Genomic DNA, 17,891 nt, shown 5'->3' with positions numbered 1-17,891 from the left:
AGATCAACATAGGACACAACCCTAAGAGTATGAAAATGATATTAATGTACATATCCACGAGCACGTGTTACATAGTGTAACCAAGAGATGAGACTAGAGGGTTGTGACAGAAGAGATGTATAATTGGACTTAGAGGGACATCATGCATATTGTATGTTGATAAGCATAGAGCTACTACCCCTAGAGATGATGAGTGCGGACGCGCACCGTATGATGAACGTGAATGCGCACAGGTGCTAATGCACACAGATGAGGGTGTTCATGAGACGTATGACACTATGGGATTCACACTCGCACGTGTGAGTCGTGTGTAGGGAAGTACTACACAGCTAATTTGTCTGAGACTCGAGGCCACCCTTAAGATGAGTAGAGATAGGCCCATAATTCATGATTGCATGTGTTTGCATTAAATACATGACCCCTATAGTGGAGTTACTTACTCAGGTCGTGTGCCATATTGTTTTTCAGGTGGCATCGTGATCAGAGATTGTGGCGCGTGCATAGGTTAGTTGCATATTTAAAATTCCTAGTCTTGGTTAGGACAGGGTGTTTGCATTTCATTTATTTTAATTATTTAATTTGAAACACGTAAGTCCGGCAGTGTTTTCTAATGTTTTAACGTATTCTGAAGTTTTAAATTTTTCCGCTAATAAAGATGAGCATTCTTAGAGTATATTCTACATCAGAAATAAGCATGAGACGTTAATGACGATTTTAGATGTGTGGAAATTTAGAGTCGTTACAATTTATATACTTCTATTTTACCCAAACATCACAAAAACATGATCATCATCTGACATCATCCCACAAAGAAGACGCCAAAACAAAACAAAAGCAAGTTGAGCTTTAAAACCTTTTGTAGACCCTCCAAACAAAATGACCGTATTGATATTGATGACTCGAAATGACCTGAAACCAAAAGGGAGAGAAGAGTAAAGAACGAGAGTCAATGAATGGGGCCAAAAGGAAGGGGGGGCCTAAATGAAAGCTTGGATTCAAGCAGCATGGGAGATGGAAGAAGAAGAAGAAGAGCAAGAAGATTACACAGATAAAAGAGAGCGTGTTGAGTTGACATGCTCACATGGGCATTCTTTTGAAGACAATACAGCAACCAAAGAGTATATGGGGCATACAAGGTTGGTGGTTCGAAGAAAATTTGTTTAGTTCGATGATACGAATCTCTTCAAGAAAAGCAACGTCTCTCACAATGTCTAAAATGACAGTCGGGAGAAATCACTTCGTCTTGAAGCTTTTTGATATGAACCAAGAGACATCAATCATACAATATACTTCAATGAAGAAGTGAAGAAAATACTGTTGAAATTATCAAAAGATATTTCAATTCATGCCACATTGAATAAGAATGAAGTTTTATTGTTATAAATTTTGAATGGATTACAATTTAGAGTAATTTAGAGTTATTGTATTTCATTAATGTATGTTACGACATTTTATTTACTTTTATGTTAAATTTACATCATGGTTAATTATGAACCTAAAATATGAATGTTACCACTCTTGTAATGCCTTTAATAGTTTCATTTTGAGGCTATATAGAGCTTGTATTTGTAAGTAGACTTGGAGAATGCAGTAAAAAAAAAGAGCATTTGTACTTTTCTTTAACCTATGGCTAAGTTTAGGTTGCATGTAGAATCATTCAAGCTTGACATGATCAATCTTGCTTGTGAAGTGATTCGAATCTCAAACAAGTGTTCTTGCATTGAAATATTTGATCAACAAGAATCATTCAAGCTAGACATGATCGATCTTGCTTGTGGAGTAATTCGAATCTCAAACAATGTTCTTGCCTTGAGATATTCGATCAACAAGGTAATCCGAATCTTACTCCTCTTGTAGTGATTTCCACATATCACTTTTGATCGACCTATTGAATCTTTGGAGGGTTAGAAACCCAAAGTTCGTCTCGATGTTTGGGTCAAAACTCGTCGATAATTAAATTTGTTAGAGCTCCATCATGCTCGTCCTTTTCAAAATTCATCTTGATGTTTGGATAGAGCTCGATATTAAATTATTATCTAAAGTCTCTTCTTATCTCAACTCATCTGATCGCTCACAAACTCCTTTTACTCCGCTCATTTTTTCGAGTTTCTTCTATCAACATGTATAGACTATTAATCAAATCTAGATTAAACAAAGTTAGGTTGGGTTGGGTTGGTTGTGAATGAAGCTAAGTGAAGAACTCTCTAGCACCACACCCAAGTTGGTGGAAAGTGGAGAGCTCTCGGGATCCACAAGCAAATGCCATTGTTTTCATACTGCCGGCGACAACACACGAGGCCACTTAACAAAAAACATGCTTTCGTTGGGTTTGACGTAACATAAACCGACCATGCATGCTTTGTTATTTATTAACTTTACCCTTAATTTCTCCGAAACCCTACCCTTTTCCACTCTCAACGGGATACATGTTCACACTTCAAATCTTATACTCCTACTCTCATTCATCGTTCATCGTGTAGCTTAAACAATATAGAAACTGGCTGTTGTTTAGGATTATTGAAACAGGAGTTCCATGTTGATTAATTAAAGGGTTAATAAGCAATGAATACATCTCTATTCGTATGAGGCATTTTGAGAAAGCCAAAAGTAAAGTCATGAGAGTTTATGTTTAAAGTAGATAATATCATATGGCTGTGGAAGATCGTGATTCCTAACAGCTACCCTTTTGATGAATGGTTAAGATTTCAACCTCGAATTCATTATGAAATGTCGATATAATTATATTTGTAGTTCAAATAAGCTTGATATAAGAAAAGTAGAGTAAGATAATGTATGTTTAATATTGAAATTGAGATGAATTACAGATGACACTACTAATCCATATGGATTGAGTGCACGAACAATTTTTTTTAAAGAGAGATTCAAATTTCTCTCTCACAAATAAGGAAAAAACACAAAGAGGTGAAGAAATTAAATGGGTAAAATATGTTTGCACCAAGCTATCGATCACGTGATTCGCTAGTGCGATCATGAACCGATAACCGAAAAACCCATTTAGCCACCGACTTCCTCTTCGTGTCGAGTTGGTTTAAAGTAGAATTAGTATTCCGTGATCGAATCCGAGTAGAATTTAGCTTAATAGTAGTGGAGTCAACCACGAAAGCCTTGAATCTCTTCATTGCGAGATCCAAAGTAGCCTCAGACATGTTGGCAAAACAAACACGAAACCAACCGGGTTCGGAGCAATGGCACGATTGACCGGGCGACACGTTCAAGCGCACCTCGAACACAATCTTGCTCCAAAGCTCCATTTCTGCCTCAAAGGTATTAGCTCCCAACAAATGCCTCATATCCACCCAAGAAAATAGCCCTGCATTCCCTTTATGGCACTTAATCCCAGCCTTTTCCAGCCCATCCACCAGCATTCTCTGTCTTTTCTTCAGCCTCATTTGATTCTCCCTTATGTACTTCCTCCTAAACGTCTCGTCGGACAACATCACCGATAAAAGATACTGCGTTTGCGACGAAACCAAACCGAAGCTCGACATTTTCGTCGCAGCAGCTACTACTACCTCGTCATTTGAATACACAGCTCCGACTCGAAACCCCGGCAAGCCGAGATCTTTCGAAAGGCTATAAACGATATGAACTTGTTTTCGGATTTGGTCATTGTGTTTGTAATTTTGGTTGAGGATTTCCATGACACTTACAAAGGCTGGGGTTTGAAAAACAGTGCCTGAATAAATCTCGTCGCTGATTAAGTGAAGGTTTTTTGATGCAATGAATTGGAGTAGAAGGTTGAGTTCTTGAGTGCTGATTGTGGTTCCTAATGGGTTTGATGGGTTCGTGACGAGCACTCCTTTAACCTTAAGGTTGCGATTTTGGGCGCTTTGGTAGGCTTCTAACAATGCTGGCTTTGTGATTTTGAAGCCATTCGAGCTCGAGCATTGGATCGGCACGATCTCTATCCCGGTTCTCCATTTCAAATCTCTATCAAATCTGTATTAAGTCACGTCAAGAATGAGAAACAAAAATGAAATTGAATAATCATATAACAGCTATATAAAATATATTTCACGACCGTATACAATAAAATATATTACATGAGTATCTTTCTATCTTAAATCAAATTTCATAATAAGACAAACAGGTTTTTACACGTACCCAGGATAGTATGGGGTAGGTAGAAGGAAGGCGTCGCCTGGTTCAGCCAAGCAGAACATAAGAGTCTCGTTAGCCGAGGTGGCACCAGCCGTGAGAACAATGTGGTCGGGATCGAACGTTACTTTGTTGTCTCTAATTTCCGACATGAACTCCGCCAATGCCTATATGAAACATTAAATTAGCTCCAAAAAACATGTCATGATGATGAGTTTAGGGTTAGGCAGATAATAAAAAACGTACCTTTTTGAATGCTGGCAAGCCATTGTAGTCTTGAAATAGAGCAAGTTCTTTAAAAATGGATTTGCCATCTCTTTTAAAACCCGCTCCATCTGGGTTCTCCTCGAGCCACCTCTCCACTAGGTCGAAGCATAACTATATCATCAAAATATACAATAAAAAATCATTAATTAAGATCTCATGTCGATTGGAGAGGGTAACAGAGTGACAAGGACACAGGGCCCCAAAATAAGATGGAGTGTGAGATCTCACATTTTAAGAACGGAACGGAACAGTATCTGACCTGATTTTCTGCGAGTCCCATTTGGATAATTCCGTTAGGGTTTCGAATCTCGTCGTATGGATTCTTCTCGTATTCTTCCCAACCTAAGAAGTAGGAGGAATCTTGACCATGGGAGTTGCACGTAGCTTTTCTAGACAACATCCCCATGCTTGTTTCTTGTTCTCCTTTGTGAGGAATGTGAATGTGAATGTTTAAAGAGTAGTGAGGATGTCCATTGGAGACACAACATAAGGTATTTATAGACATGTTTGTTAAGGAATGACACGTGGAAAAGCATATGCTCTTTCCCTGTCACCAAGGAAACACCTCAGCACATCTATTTTCTTTCTTTCCTAAGTATTGATGTATATAAAATTAATATAACCCACCACCCCACTTTGCCTCCCATATAATTTATACTCCCTTCATCTAAAATTAGAATTCACCCTATCATTCAACCGACACTCCATTTAATACATTCTCATTATATACCTGATACCCGATATCCGATCTCGGGTAGATGATAACTAAGAAAAGCTTAAAAGAATTGAAGGTATACGTATCTTTTCAAAAACTCAGTCATAGAAACTCTAAAGTTAAAAACTCAGTCATAGAAACTCTAAAGTTAAGCATGTTTTATTGTGAGTAATTCTATGCTTGAGTGATCTCTTGTGAATTTGTCCTGCAAGATTCAACATTTGTTGGAGAGGGGAAACTTCTCCTTAGTAGACACATTTTAATGTCTTGAGAGAAGCCCAGAAGGGAAAGTCCAAAAATGACAATATTTACTGGTGGTGGACTTGGAGTGTTACAGATGGTATCATAACAATATATCAAATGGTGTGCCAACGAGGACGTTAGGCTCTCAAGAGAGGTGGATTGTGAGATCTCACATTAGTTGAAGAGGAGAACGAAACATTTTTTATAAGAACGTGAAAAGGGTATGTACTAGTTTGTGAGAAAAGTTTTCACGATACTAAATAATTCTAGACACGAGTTGTTACGATATCAAAACTTAGGTTAAGTTGAAATATATAGAAAGAGAGTATATAGGACCCGTACCGACATGAAATCTTGGCAAAGGTGTAGAAAGGAAGAGAGAGAGAGAGAAGCCATGGGAGAAGCAGCATCGCGTTGATTGTCGGTCATTTATGACAATTCTTAAAACCTCTCCATTAGGCCTTGTTTCTTCTTTCCTACAAATATATATACTCACATGACTTAAATATTTCTTAATTAAAAGTTAAAGATTTAACGAAATTATTATATTTGTATATTCATAAACTTAGTATTAAGTTCTTAATTAAGATTTTGAATACTAATTCGAATCTTGAGTATGAAGTGTTACGGACTATATATTTAGCAAAATGAATATTGTTTTAATTATCATTAAATGAAAGTCGTCTCGAGGCCCTCTGCATGGGAGACAAACGGAGGGAGCCCCCCAGCCCCTACCCACCAATTTTCGTTTTTTTTCAATGCATGTTATATTTTAAAAAATCGAAAATAAAAGTAAAATAACTATCTCCCGATAATATTTAGATGCAAATTTGAGTGTTCTTTAATACATATTAGATAGTCAACTCTAAGCCCACTGCTAGTAGATATTGTCCACTTATAAACTAGTACACTATAATCCTCAACAATCCTCCCCTCGAACAAAGTACACCCTTTGTTCGACACTTTAATCACTTAGTCACTTTTGACTACACCTTCGACTCACAATTCTTTATTTGATATTTGAGGATTCTATTGTTAAGTTTAGGGCTCTATTGACATGGTTAAGTTTAGGGTGAGCCCTAAACTTAACCATGTTAGAAATCATGACTCTCCACAATGGTATGATATTGTCCACTTTGAGTATAAGCTCTCATGGCTTTGCTTTGGACTTCCACAGAAGGCCTCATACCAATGGAGATAGTATTCCCCGCTTATAAACCCATGATCATTCCCTAAATTAACGAACGTGGGACTCTCCCAATAATCCTCAACAGTATCTAACATAACATACAAAATGATTAGGTACATATATGATAGTCTTTTCGAACAATTACAATAATTTTAAACTAGTTTATGACAAGACGGTTGATTATAAAATTTGAAACGCTTTATAACATTGCAAGTGAATCTGAACGGGAAATCAATTACGACGTGAAAAGATAGCTCGAGAACAAAGGCAAAAGGGAAAATTTTGTAAAGGGGACAACAAATTTGTGTGTCATAAAAGTTTGGTGAGGTTATAATGCAAATATGGTTATAATGTTCTTGTTTTCTTTGTGTTTTGGTTGAGTTATTTAGGAGAAGTTTTGGTGTTTTGTGTGGGAGAAAGAAAAGAAAAGCATTACCCAAAGCACGTGGTTTTGTAGTAGAAGGGAGTTATTAGGGCATGTGAAGGGATAGCCCCACGAAGAGAAGGAATTGGAAGGGCCATTTGGGTTTTGGAGGTGACAATGTCTATGATCCTCACGTTACTCTATTCCCCCTTTGTGCCCTTCCCCAAAGGAGACATGCCCATGGTCCATTTCTTTACCCATTTCTCATATCTATCTTAGCTTTTGTCTTCTTTTTCTAGGCGATTAAGTAGGGTCAAATGACGTTATGGCTAACTAGGTCGACCAAAGTTACAATGGTGTGTTTTTTGTTTTTGTTTAGGTTTAATTTCGTATACTAGGGATGATAAACTATTCACGGCCCAGGTCCACTGCTAGCAGATATTGTCTTCTCTGGTCACAATCGCACTTTTGATACTCACTTTCCAGCAACAAGTGAGCTAAGTCAATTCGTTCTTACATTGCCTACGGCCAAGTGACGTATGCTCGAGCCTCTGGCCTCGGTTTAAGAAGAAGGTTTTAGAAAACGAGGGCAAAGAGAGATTTTCGAAAGAGGTGTTATATATGCAAGCAAGAAAGTAACAACAACGGCTCACAATATATAACTATTGGTAGGGAGAAGTTGACAAACACCCTTAAGGGTATTTCGTTCTCCTCTCAACCAATGTTGGATATCACAGTCCACCCCCTTTCAGGGCCTAGAAAGGGGGTGGACTGTGATATCCCCTTTGGGGAACAACCTCCTTGCTGACACATTACTCGGTGTTTGACTCTAGTACCATTTGTAACAATCCAGGCCCACTACTAGTAGATATTGTCCTCTTTGAGCTTCCTCTCAAGGCTTTAAAACACGTATGCTAGAGAAAGATTTCCACAACATTACAAAGCGGGTTTCGTTTTCCTCCCCAACCAATGTGGGATATCACAAAATAAGTCATAATTTAGATGGAAAATTGAAATTTCAATAGCTTTTCAAGATAGTTTTTACCAATTTTATAAACACAACCTTACGTCAGACAGAAAACGTAACGTGCTTGTATTGAGGATATATCTCGGTGTAAAGAATAGGGATCGGAGGAAATTAAGATATCTCGACATACGACTCATTGGTATAAATGGCCAAACTATCACTTCATTATATAAACAATGGTACCATTTTATTTAACATGAATGAAACAAAATAAAAGTTAAAAACTATTGATCATAGTCTCCCTCTCCCTCCCTTCGGCCCAATATTCTTTGAATTTGAGCCCATTTACCTTCCCGCATTCATACTCATGCCACGAGACCCTCCTCCGATCTTCCACGATTGTATGATATATTTTACTTTTGAGTATAAGTTTTTAAACTTTTGTTTTCTGAAAAAATGTCTCGTACCAATAGATATAGTATTTCTTATTTATATACACATGATTTCACTCTTAATTAGTCGATGTGAACCTCCTCTCAAAGATCCTCAATATTTGAAACGATCCTTGTTTAAGCTTTTGCAGCTATCTGCATTTATGTTGGAATGAGAAAGTTTAAACGTATAAAGAACGGCATAAATATCTGTCCGTTCAATCATTTATATGGTCAAAATCTCCTTGTCATTATTGTGAGAAATATACACTCTACATTTGCAACATCTATTAAAGAATTCCGGTTCGTTTGAAATCGAGCTAACTTTGTTGGTTATCCATCATAAATTCATGAATGTACAAGAGATATCTTCCATAGGTAAATAAACAAAAGTATAATATCTGAATAAAAGAGAAGTACATGAATTAACCGAAATCACGTTCAAATGAAAGTAATTTTGACGATAGATGGATAAAAAAGGCTTAAAAATCTAAAGCACCTTCCTTTTCAACCGCTCAATTATAAGAATTTCAAAATTAAATGTGTTTTAATTGGAGCAATCCTACGTTAAGTAACATGTGAGTGAGGAAAAAAACATGCTTAAAGCACTCGTGTTGGTCTGTGAAAATTCTGATAAGCGAGAAATACGTAATCTAATATCAAAATCAAGTAGATGATCATTCATTAATGATTTTATCTAATATTCAAACTATATTCATTACGATAAAATGGCAACTAAAATGGTGTCCATATAAATTATCAAGGCTATTAAATATTTTTATAAACCGCTTGACATGACATGAATGAAATGAAAGCATAGAAGCAAGAACAAGAAACTAATACAATCTTGTACAAAATTCATGAAATCTAAGTTGATTCGATGTTTTCGAGTGGATGATCTCAACAATCCTCTTTATGCCAAGTCACAACCGATCTCCAGCATCGGTTACATAAGTTAAATATTCCATTTTTGTAACTAGGTTAGGGTTGGGTTGGGTTAGATTGTAACTCTATTTTTAAGTCGGTTGGGTTAAAAAAAAAATAAAAAAAAAACATTAGCCCGCTATCTGAATTTTTAGTTTTTCAAAAATTCAACTCAATCCAGACCGAACAAATCTAACCCAACCTAACTTTTATAATTTGAATTTGATAGTCTATATCACGTGAATAACTTTAATCAATTTAAGCATAACTCAATTAGTTAAAATATATATAAGATTGAATTTAAATAATGAAAAAGAATAAATTCAAAGTTTATAGTAAAAAAATACAATAAATATAAAAGTTATAATCAAAGAAGAATTTAACTTCTAATATATATTTTAAAAAAATAAAACCATTGAATTAAAACTTTAACGTCAAACATTTTTATTTTATTTTTTAAAATTTGACTAAAGTTTTTTTTTTTTTTTTCCTCGTTCATATTTGAGTTTCAAATGTTGATTTGAAAATAACTATAAAAAATGTTTTAATTTGAAATATAAACATTAGTAATATTAAACTTTTAATTTAATCTTTATTTTATTACAAAATTTAAATAAAGCTTAATTAACGTTCAATGTCTAAATTTTATAGATAAAATATTGATTTAATAAATAATTCAAAAATAAACAATATATATATATATATATATATATATATATATTTAAATTAATAATAAACATTTTACAATTTTTAAATAAATGAAGTATTCACATTTTGAATTTCCTTTTTATGTTTTATTGTTTTATTCATAAATATTATCTGCTTTGACTCGTTACATATCATCGTTAGTCATAGGATCTAGCACTACTTCAGCCTATATCTTACATCATTCGATGACAGATTTTGATATCATTTATAACAGTTCAAACTCATCATTAGTAGATATTGTCTGTTTTGGTCGCTTACATATCATCGTCACCCTCACCATTTAAAAACGCGTATGTTAGAAAGACATTTTCACACACTATAAGAAATGTTTAATTCCACTCTTTAATACTAAAAAAAATTATTTTTTAATATTAAAACTTTTATATATATATATATATATATATATATATATATATATATATATATATATATATATATATATATATATATATATATATATATATATATATATATATATTAATTTTGTTTTAACGTGATTAGGTGATTCAATAATTATAGATTGATTACGTGGGCCAATACTATTGGAGGGTTGACTTATATAAAACCGCCTCCATTAATGTCTCCCTAAACTCGTGGATCTGATAATTACGATAACCGATTTTTTTATTTTAAATTTTATTTTTTGACGTAAACTTATTATTTATTTATTTATTATTTTCCCACTGCATTCTATTTAGTTTCCACAAGTGGTAGAATATAATTTTAGTAATTACTCTCTAAAATTATAAAAATATAAAATAAAATCTCATAATTATTGGTTGAATTTAATTGTATTAATTTCTTTTAAATTTTTTTATAATAGTTTAAATTTTTGTTTTAAATTATTAAGTTGTAATTAGTATATAATTTTGTAATTAATTAATATTACTTACACAATTTTATGTCTAATAAATTTAAAAAATATTCAAAAATATTCAAAAATATTTCAAAAGTAACCGTTTTATTGGGTTTTCTTATTTATTTTATATTTTGAATTTTATAACTAACTGATAAGTTTTTGCAAAAAAAAAAAAAATATATATATATAGCGTTTGAAAATGTCTTAGAATTAGTTAATGATGAAAGAATTAAAAAAAAAAACGCAACTATGAAAGATAATAGAAAAAAAAATGTTTGGTCAAAATAATAATAATATTAACAATAATAGTCAAAGGTTATGGTCTGTGAATAATTTTACTTTATTTTATTAAAAAAACACAATTGGGAACTATAGTCAAAGGGTGTGATCTTAAATTATATTTCATATTAATTATTTATTTAATTAATTTTATAGTAAAAATAAGCGGTTTGTCGAATTTTTTCAACATTTAACAATTATGGAACAGATATTAAATTAACAAACTATTAAAGTAATCGTATGGTAAAATATAACCATCTTAATTTTAAGCTAAACTGGTTTAGACTTGCAACTGACTAGAATCGTGTCAAACTAACTAAGTTATCTGTGTTGGTCAAGACACTCTTTCACTGCTAAATATAATTGGTAGTTCTCTAGATTCCGTTATAGTGGCATCATAACATAGGATAACGGCTCAGTACGTGTCAATTAAGATATATATGTGAGCTAACTATAAATGTATCTCAATCACTACTAGGGGAAATTGACAATCCTAAAACGTCTCAATATAGTGCATCTTAATTGTGTCATGACCCATACATAATCATGGGACAGCAATCCTACGTGCATACTAACTAAAAGATGTACAAGGGCATGACTTTGTAACTATCAACTACTATGATACAAATGTGGACCTTGTCAATCTCGACCGTTCATTTTTAGAGGTCAAATGAAAACCCTCTAACCGTCTTCGATCTTGATAGGAAACTTGAGGGGAACGATCTCAGAACTCAACTAACTACTACATACTCATGCGGACCCTTGCCTTTCACTAGACAAGTGCATTATCAGAAGTTAGTAAATGTCCCTATAACAGACCCCGCATACAAGTTCATTTTTTTAATATTTCACGAAAACTTCTAGTCAAGCCTTAAAATCACACCAAAAATCAATATCGTTAAAATCAGCTAAAAAATCAAAGAAAAATATAGTGAACCAGTCAAATTGAACTAGACCGATCCAACTTAACCGGACCAACTAGTTGAACTAGTCTAAGAGATCTATACCCGTTCACATCAGTGTCTTTCATTTGTTTTTTAGATTATATGGTACATTATTTTCATAGTAACAATAATGATAATTATACGCCCATATCTGTTTTTTAACTTATTATATCATTTTTTTTCAACTGTAACTGTATAACATTGACCAATTTAGCTCAATAGTTATGACATAAACATCTTCCAAATTCTATGTCGAAATGAATCACATAACGTTGTGGTCCTATGCATTAAATTTCTAACCTAAGACCACCTATCCTATTAATTGACAAACAAGTTGTTCACATAAAAACAAATAAATAAATAAATAAAAATAATGCTATAATGGTTTAATTATTTATTTTACCAAGCTATAAAGTTTTATTATAATTAAAAAAAAAAAAAAAAAAAAAAAAAAAAAAAAAAAACAGTTAATTAAAAAGATCGAAAAAAGTTATTTAAATTTTAGAATGAGTTGACTTTTTAGAATGTCAATGGATTGACTTTGAAGAATAACTAATATATTAATAATCTATTAAACAAAAAAAAATATCTAATTAGCATTATTATAATTAAAAGATTTAGCCGACACAAAATTAAAAAGTTTAGAGTTCTATTAGATACTTTTAATTACCTTTGAAGTATTCCATTGAATTTTACTAAATATTTCTTCTTTTTAACCCTTTAAAGCTTAGAATAAGTCTCAATATATAACGATTGCTCACAATAAGAATGATGAACGAGTGTACTTGATGCATGACCGAGTCATATAGCTCTTTGCCTCCTATTTAGATTTGCACGTATTCGACATTCATGTGTTTATTAAGAAATATAAATACTAACATGAACTAAAGTCAAAAGTATAAAAACTAGAATGAATCAACGTGTGACACTTGAGTAAATGAAAGGTACATGGATGAAACTAGACCACATGTAAACAAGAGTGATCTAAGTATAAGATGACTAAGAAAATACTGAAATAGTTGAAAGTCACTGTCAATATCAACATGGTGCACCTTTTTTTTGTTTAACGTCATATTTAAACGTGTTTTGATTAGAGTAATTTTACGTTGAATACCCTCCAAGAATGACTCATTTTGATATGTGTCGGATCGTTAATTGAGCGCCTTCCTGGAAGAACTCATTTTGATATGTGTTAGTCGTTACACGAGGTATGAATATAAAAACGAAAGTAGTATTGCAAATGGTATTAGTGGTATTAATTTAAGGAGAATAGTAATGCAAATGGTATTAGTTTTTATTTTTTTTATTGACATATGGACTTATGTTCCATTCTAATATAAAAAGAAAAGAACATCAAATAAAACAATGATAAAACAAGATTATATCTTCCTTCTGCGCCCTCCAATTGCATACCCAATTCTCCTCTGTTCTGCTCTGTTCTGCTCTGTTCTGCTTTCAATGGTGCGCACGAAAAAGCTCAGTTCCCTAATTGGACTCATCAAAGACAAAGCCTCTCAAAGCAAAGCTGCCCTTCTCGCCAAGCCCAACATCGTCTCCTTCCAGCTCGCTCTCCTCCGAGCCACTACGCACGACCCACACGCGCCGCCCACTCACAAGGACCTCTCTGTTCTTCTCTCTCTTGGCAAAACCTCACGCGCCACCGCTGCTGCTGCCCTTGAAGTCTTAATGGACCGTCTCCAGAGTACCCAAAACTCCGCTGTCGCCCTCAAGTGCCTAATCGCCATCCACCACATCATCAAGAACGGCGACTTCATTCTACAAGACCAGCTCTCTGTTTTTCCCTTCACCGGCGGTAGAAATTACCTTAAACTCTCCGATTTCCGCGACAGTTCCAATCCGATTTCTTGGGAGCTTTCCTCTTGGGTTCGATGGTACGCCCAATACATCGAAACGGTTTTGTGTATTTCCCGAATTTTGGGGTTTTTTTTTGTGGGTTCTTCGAGTTCAAATGCAGAGAGGGAGAAAAAAACAGAGCAGATTTCGGGCTTTTTTAACTCCGATTTGCTTAAAGAAACCGAATCTCTTATGGGTTTGATCGAAGAAGTCTCGAAAATCCCTCACTGTTTGCATCTGAATGGAAACGGATTAGTGGATAAGATCTACGCCTTTGTCGGTGAGGATTACTTGTCGGCTACGAAGGAAATTTCAACCCGAGTTACTGAGTTTCGGCAGCGACTCGGTTGCCTGAGCTTCGGCGAATCGGTGGAGTTGGTTTGCGCGTTGAAACGGCTGGAGGATTGCAAAGAAAAGCAATCGAGGGGTATTTCTGGAAATCACGAAATTTTATTGAAGGGATTTTGGGGTTCCATTAGAGAGATCAGGAATTTGATTGGGGAGTCCAAGGATCATCGGGAGACCGGTAAATTGGACCGGACGAAGAGCAGGATGAGCGACTCGGGCCGGTTTATGGACCAGGATAACGCTAAACTTTATCGCCACTCGGTTCGGTTCGGTTCGGAGCGGTTTGATTTCACCTGTAAAGGGATTCCGGTTCTTGGTATAACGGAATCATATTTATTGCTTAAATGATTGTATTTGTTATAGAGAGACGGCGTTATTTTATAATCATTTTTATTATTTTGTAGATAAGTTTTGTGTGGATAAAAAATTATATTTTTACCATAGAGTTAAAAAATTGTATCAATTTTACTACAGCTTAATAACAATTATTATAATTTTAGTCTTAAACTCGAACTTATTTTATTGTAAAAATTGTCGAAAAAAATTGAAAATAGGAATTCCAATCGTTTCGATCAAAAAAAATTTATGGTTGAGTTAGATCTTTCGATTTCAGTTGCGTTGAATTTGTGGAATATAAAAAATTCGATTCGATTTGTCTAACAAAGAATTTCACTACCTCAGGATCATTATAGTTACGGCTGCTGTTCACTACGGTTTCATTTCACCAGCTTCCCTTGTCATCAAGTTGCCAACTTCCTTGACATTTCGACACTGGACAGGCATTAACCCCCATACATGGTCTGACAACTTTGCGAGACCTGTGTTTTTGATAAATAGTCTCTCAGGTTTGGTCACTGCGACCCCCTTTGTGAAGAGACACCACTTCTCCCGTGTTACAAGGCTATTTTGTCGAGTTCCTTAGAGAGAGTTGTTTGTGCCCCTCTCTACCTACCCACTTGTGTCAGTTTCAGGTACAAGTACCCTTTTGTTGAAGGCCGTTCGAGTTTTTCTTGAGAGTATGCCATAGGTTACTTCAGTGTCATAGCGCCTAGTACTCGAACATTGGCTCAAGGTATTTTCTCTCCTCTTTCTTTGGTTGACATTTTTCATTTTGGTTCAACCTGACCAATCCAAAAATTGGGTTACAATCCAATCCAACCTTATTTTGATAAATAATATTTAACATTTGTAACGGACGTTAATGATGTGTTGTGACTTGTAAATGTTTGATATTTGACCTTCAAAATATTTTAATTATTAACCTAATATGCAGGGTAGATAAATAGAATTTTTTAAAAAATAATTAAAAAAAAACTAAAGTTAGACTATGAACTCTATTTGAGTTACTCGGATCACTAATCACCCAACCCGTGTACTCGTACAAATTACATCATAATTTAGTTTAATTCCATTTGGGCTAAAACATCCAAATAGGCCCAACTAGTGAAAAATAGTCATAACCAGCCCAAAACTAAGCCCATTTTTGAGGTAATTTGAAAACAAAACAATATTATTATTATTATTATTATTATTATTATTATTATTATTATTATTATTATTATTATTAAGTTACAAAATTCATTATTTTGGCTATTTAATAGACACCAATTTTAAATGTATAGAATTGAAAGGAGATATTTCGTTAAAAAGTTATTATTTGTTTGAGAATATTCGCATTTAATTGATTGGTGAGGTGGATGAATGGTGAAAGCGACGTAGTATAATCCCCAGTACTACAACACTTCCACTCGCATATGGCCATACTCCCACACCGTCCATCCAGGCTCGGATAAGGAAGTCTTTTTCGTCTTCATCTTTCCCTTTGGGTCACAATTCCTCTCGAGATTTAATAAAATAATTATGAATGGAACGGGCAAGAGATATTGGAACTCAGCAACTACCCAGCTCCCAATTTTTGTCCCCTTGTTATAAACATTACAATACACTGTATAGTACTGTTACACTTTGTTCTACTTAAGACTAAAAGAGACCAGACAATTTATTTTTAAAATATCTAATCATTTATTTCTAATTAATTAATTAGTTTATTGTTTAGTAATCCATTTTCAATAAAATAAACTTATCCTCTCAATATTTATTTATTTATTTGTAAAAATTTAAAAAAAGAAGTTGCTTTCAATCATTAATTTTTTCTTATTTGAAAAAGACTTCCAATCTATTTTTAAAGTAAAAAATTCAAAAAAAATAGAAATTATAAATAAATAATAATAATTTTTCCTATATATATTTAAAAAAAAAAAAAAAAAAAAAAAAAAAAAAAAGGTCATGGTAAATGGTCAACTAAATTTTGGTGTTCATAAACAGTTTCCTGGGAAAAACTAAGAGAAATCTGAAAAGGTTGAGATGGACAGTTTTGTTTTAATATATATATATAATATATATATAAATTAATTAATTAAAGAGAAAATAAATAAATTAATAAATAAATTGAAATATGGAAGAAATTGGGATGTCGCTTTCATCCTCACTGAAATTTCAGCTTTGGAATTCTGTCGTATTCACATTTCTTTAATTTAATTAATTGATTCCTCTCGGCGTAGCTCACCAGCCGCCGTTTCAGCTCTCTTATCAACTGCCGAATTACAACATTCTCCCTTCCAAGTTTCAAATTTACCCATCACTATAGGGTCATTTTTGTCCATCTGCCCTTTTTTTTTTTTAATTTTTATTTCCTCCATTTCGAGATATTTTAAGTATTAAAAAATGATTTTTTTTATATTTCAAATTATTCAAAATCTTCCATTATTATTAATTTTAAAAGTAAAATAAAACAAATACCCCCATTAAATCCAAACCCTAATATAAAATTAGCTACAAGAATTAAATTTGAGATTATTAAGAGTGAGTCCCACGTTGATTAATTTAGTGGAAGATCATGGGTTTATAAGTGAGGAATACTATCTCTATTGGTATGAAACCTTTTGGAGAAGCCCAAAGCAAAGCCACGAGAACACTCAAAGTAGACAATATTATACTATTGTGGAGAGTCGTGGCTCCTAACAAATCCACGTGACATAGAGAGAACCCTAATAGTGGAGCATACCACCAATTTGTAAGCTAACTTCTAAAAGATTCTTTATCTAATTATATTTAGTTTTTTTTAATTGGTTTTAATTAGTATATTAATAATTTGGTGGATAAATAAAGAAATAAAAAAGAGAGAGATGCATAAATTGGGGGAGTGGGTGAATCAAACCATTTTTTAAATGCATAAAAGCAAAATTAGAGTCTTTGAATTTGAATTTCCACTTTATATTTTAACCAATGAAATATTGCCACGTGTGAAGAACTCGTATGAAGACATGTGGCACTTCTCGACTTTATGTGTATTGAGTAAAGGAAATGTTCGACATAAAGAACAAACTATAAGAGCTTATTCTCAAAATGAATAATATGTTACTAGTGTGAAAATATATGAAGGGTCGATATGTAAAAAAATATAATTTTAAATATATATTTTTTAAAAAATAAATAATAACAATTTTTGTTTTTCTTTCTAAATAAAACAAAATCCAAAAGAGGGAATTGAGAGCTGTCACCAATCAATAGGCTTCTTAGAAAAGCCACTCAATCCTATCCGTCCACCTGTTATTAATTTTTAATATTTTATTTCAGAAATATTTTTTATATTATAAAAAGATTTTTAAAAAGTTTTAATC

The 17,891-nt window shown here is 33.3% G+C and overlaps 2 protein-coding genes across 2 annotated transcripts; one reads left to right on the top strand and one right to left on the bottom strand.

Annotated features, from left to right (window-relative positions):
* Window positions 1–2,960: 2,960 nt before the first annotated feature.
* Window positions 2,961–4,801, bottom strand: LOC111810417 (1-aminocyclopropane-1-carboxylate synthase 9-like). The gene is made up of 4 exons (XM_023697124.1): window positions 4,646–4,801; window positions 4,366–4,497; window positions 4,126–4,286; window positions 2,961–3,960 (listed from the first exon to the last, which is right to left on the bottom strand). The coding sequence occupies exons 1-4, from the start codon at window positions 4,790–4,792 to the stop codon at window positions 2,961–2,963; spliced, it is 1,440 nt and encodes a 479-aa protein (XP_023552892.1). The 5' UTR covers window positions 4,793–4,801.
* An 8,631-nt stretch (window positions 4,802–13,432) lies between these two features.
* On the top strand, window positions 13,433–14,573 carry LOC111809802 (ENTH/ANTH/VHS superfamily protein). The gene has a single exon (XM_023696232.2). It carries the CDS (start codon window positions 13,468–13,470, stop codon window positions 14,557–14,559), a length of 1,092 nt encoding a protein of 363 aa, XP_023552000.2. The 5' UTR covers window positions 13,433–13,467; the 3' UTR covers window positions 14,560–14,573.
* The last annotated feature ends 3,318 nt before the right edge of the window (window positions 14,574–17,891 follow it).

The sequence above is a fragment of the Cucurbita pepo genome, chromosome 14 (assembly GCF_057944985.1).
Source record: "Cucurbita pepo subsp. pepo isolate OVF chromosome 14, ASM5794498v1, whole genome shotgun sequence".
In the NCBI taxonomy this organism is placed as follows: domain Eukaryota; kingdom Viridiplantae; phylum Streptophyta; class Magnoliopsida; order Cucurbitales; family Cucurbitaceae; genus Cucurbita; species Cucurbita pepo.
The sequence above is the reverse complement of the archived record's forward strand: the minus strand, read 5'-3'. Positions and strand labels throughout refer to the sequence as shown.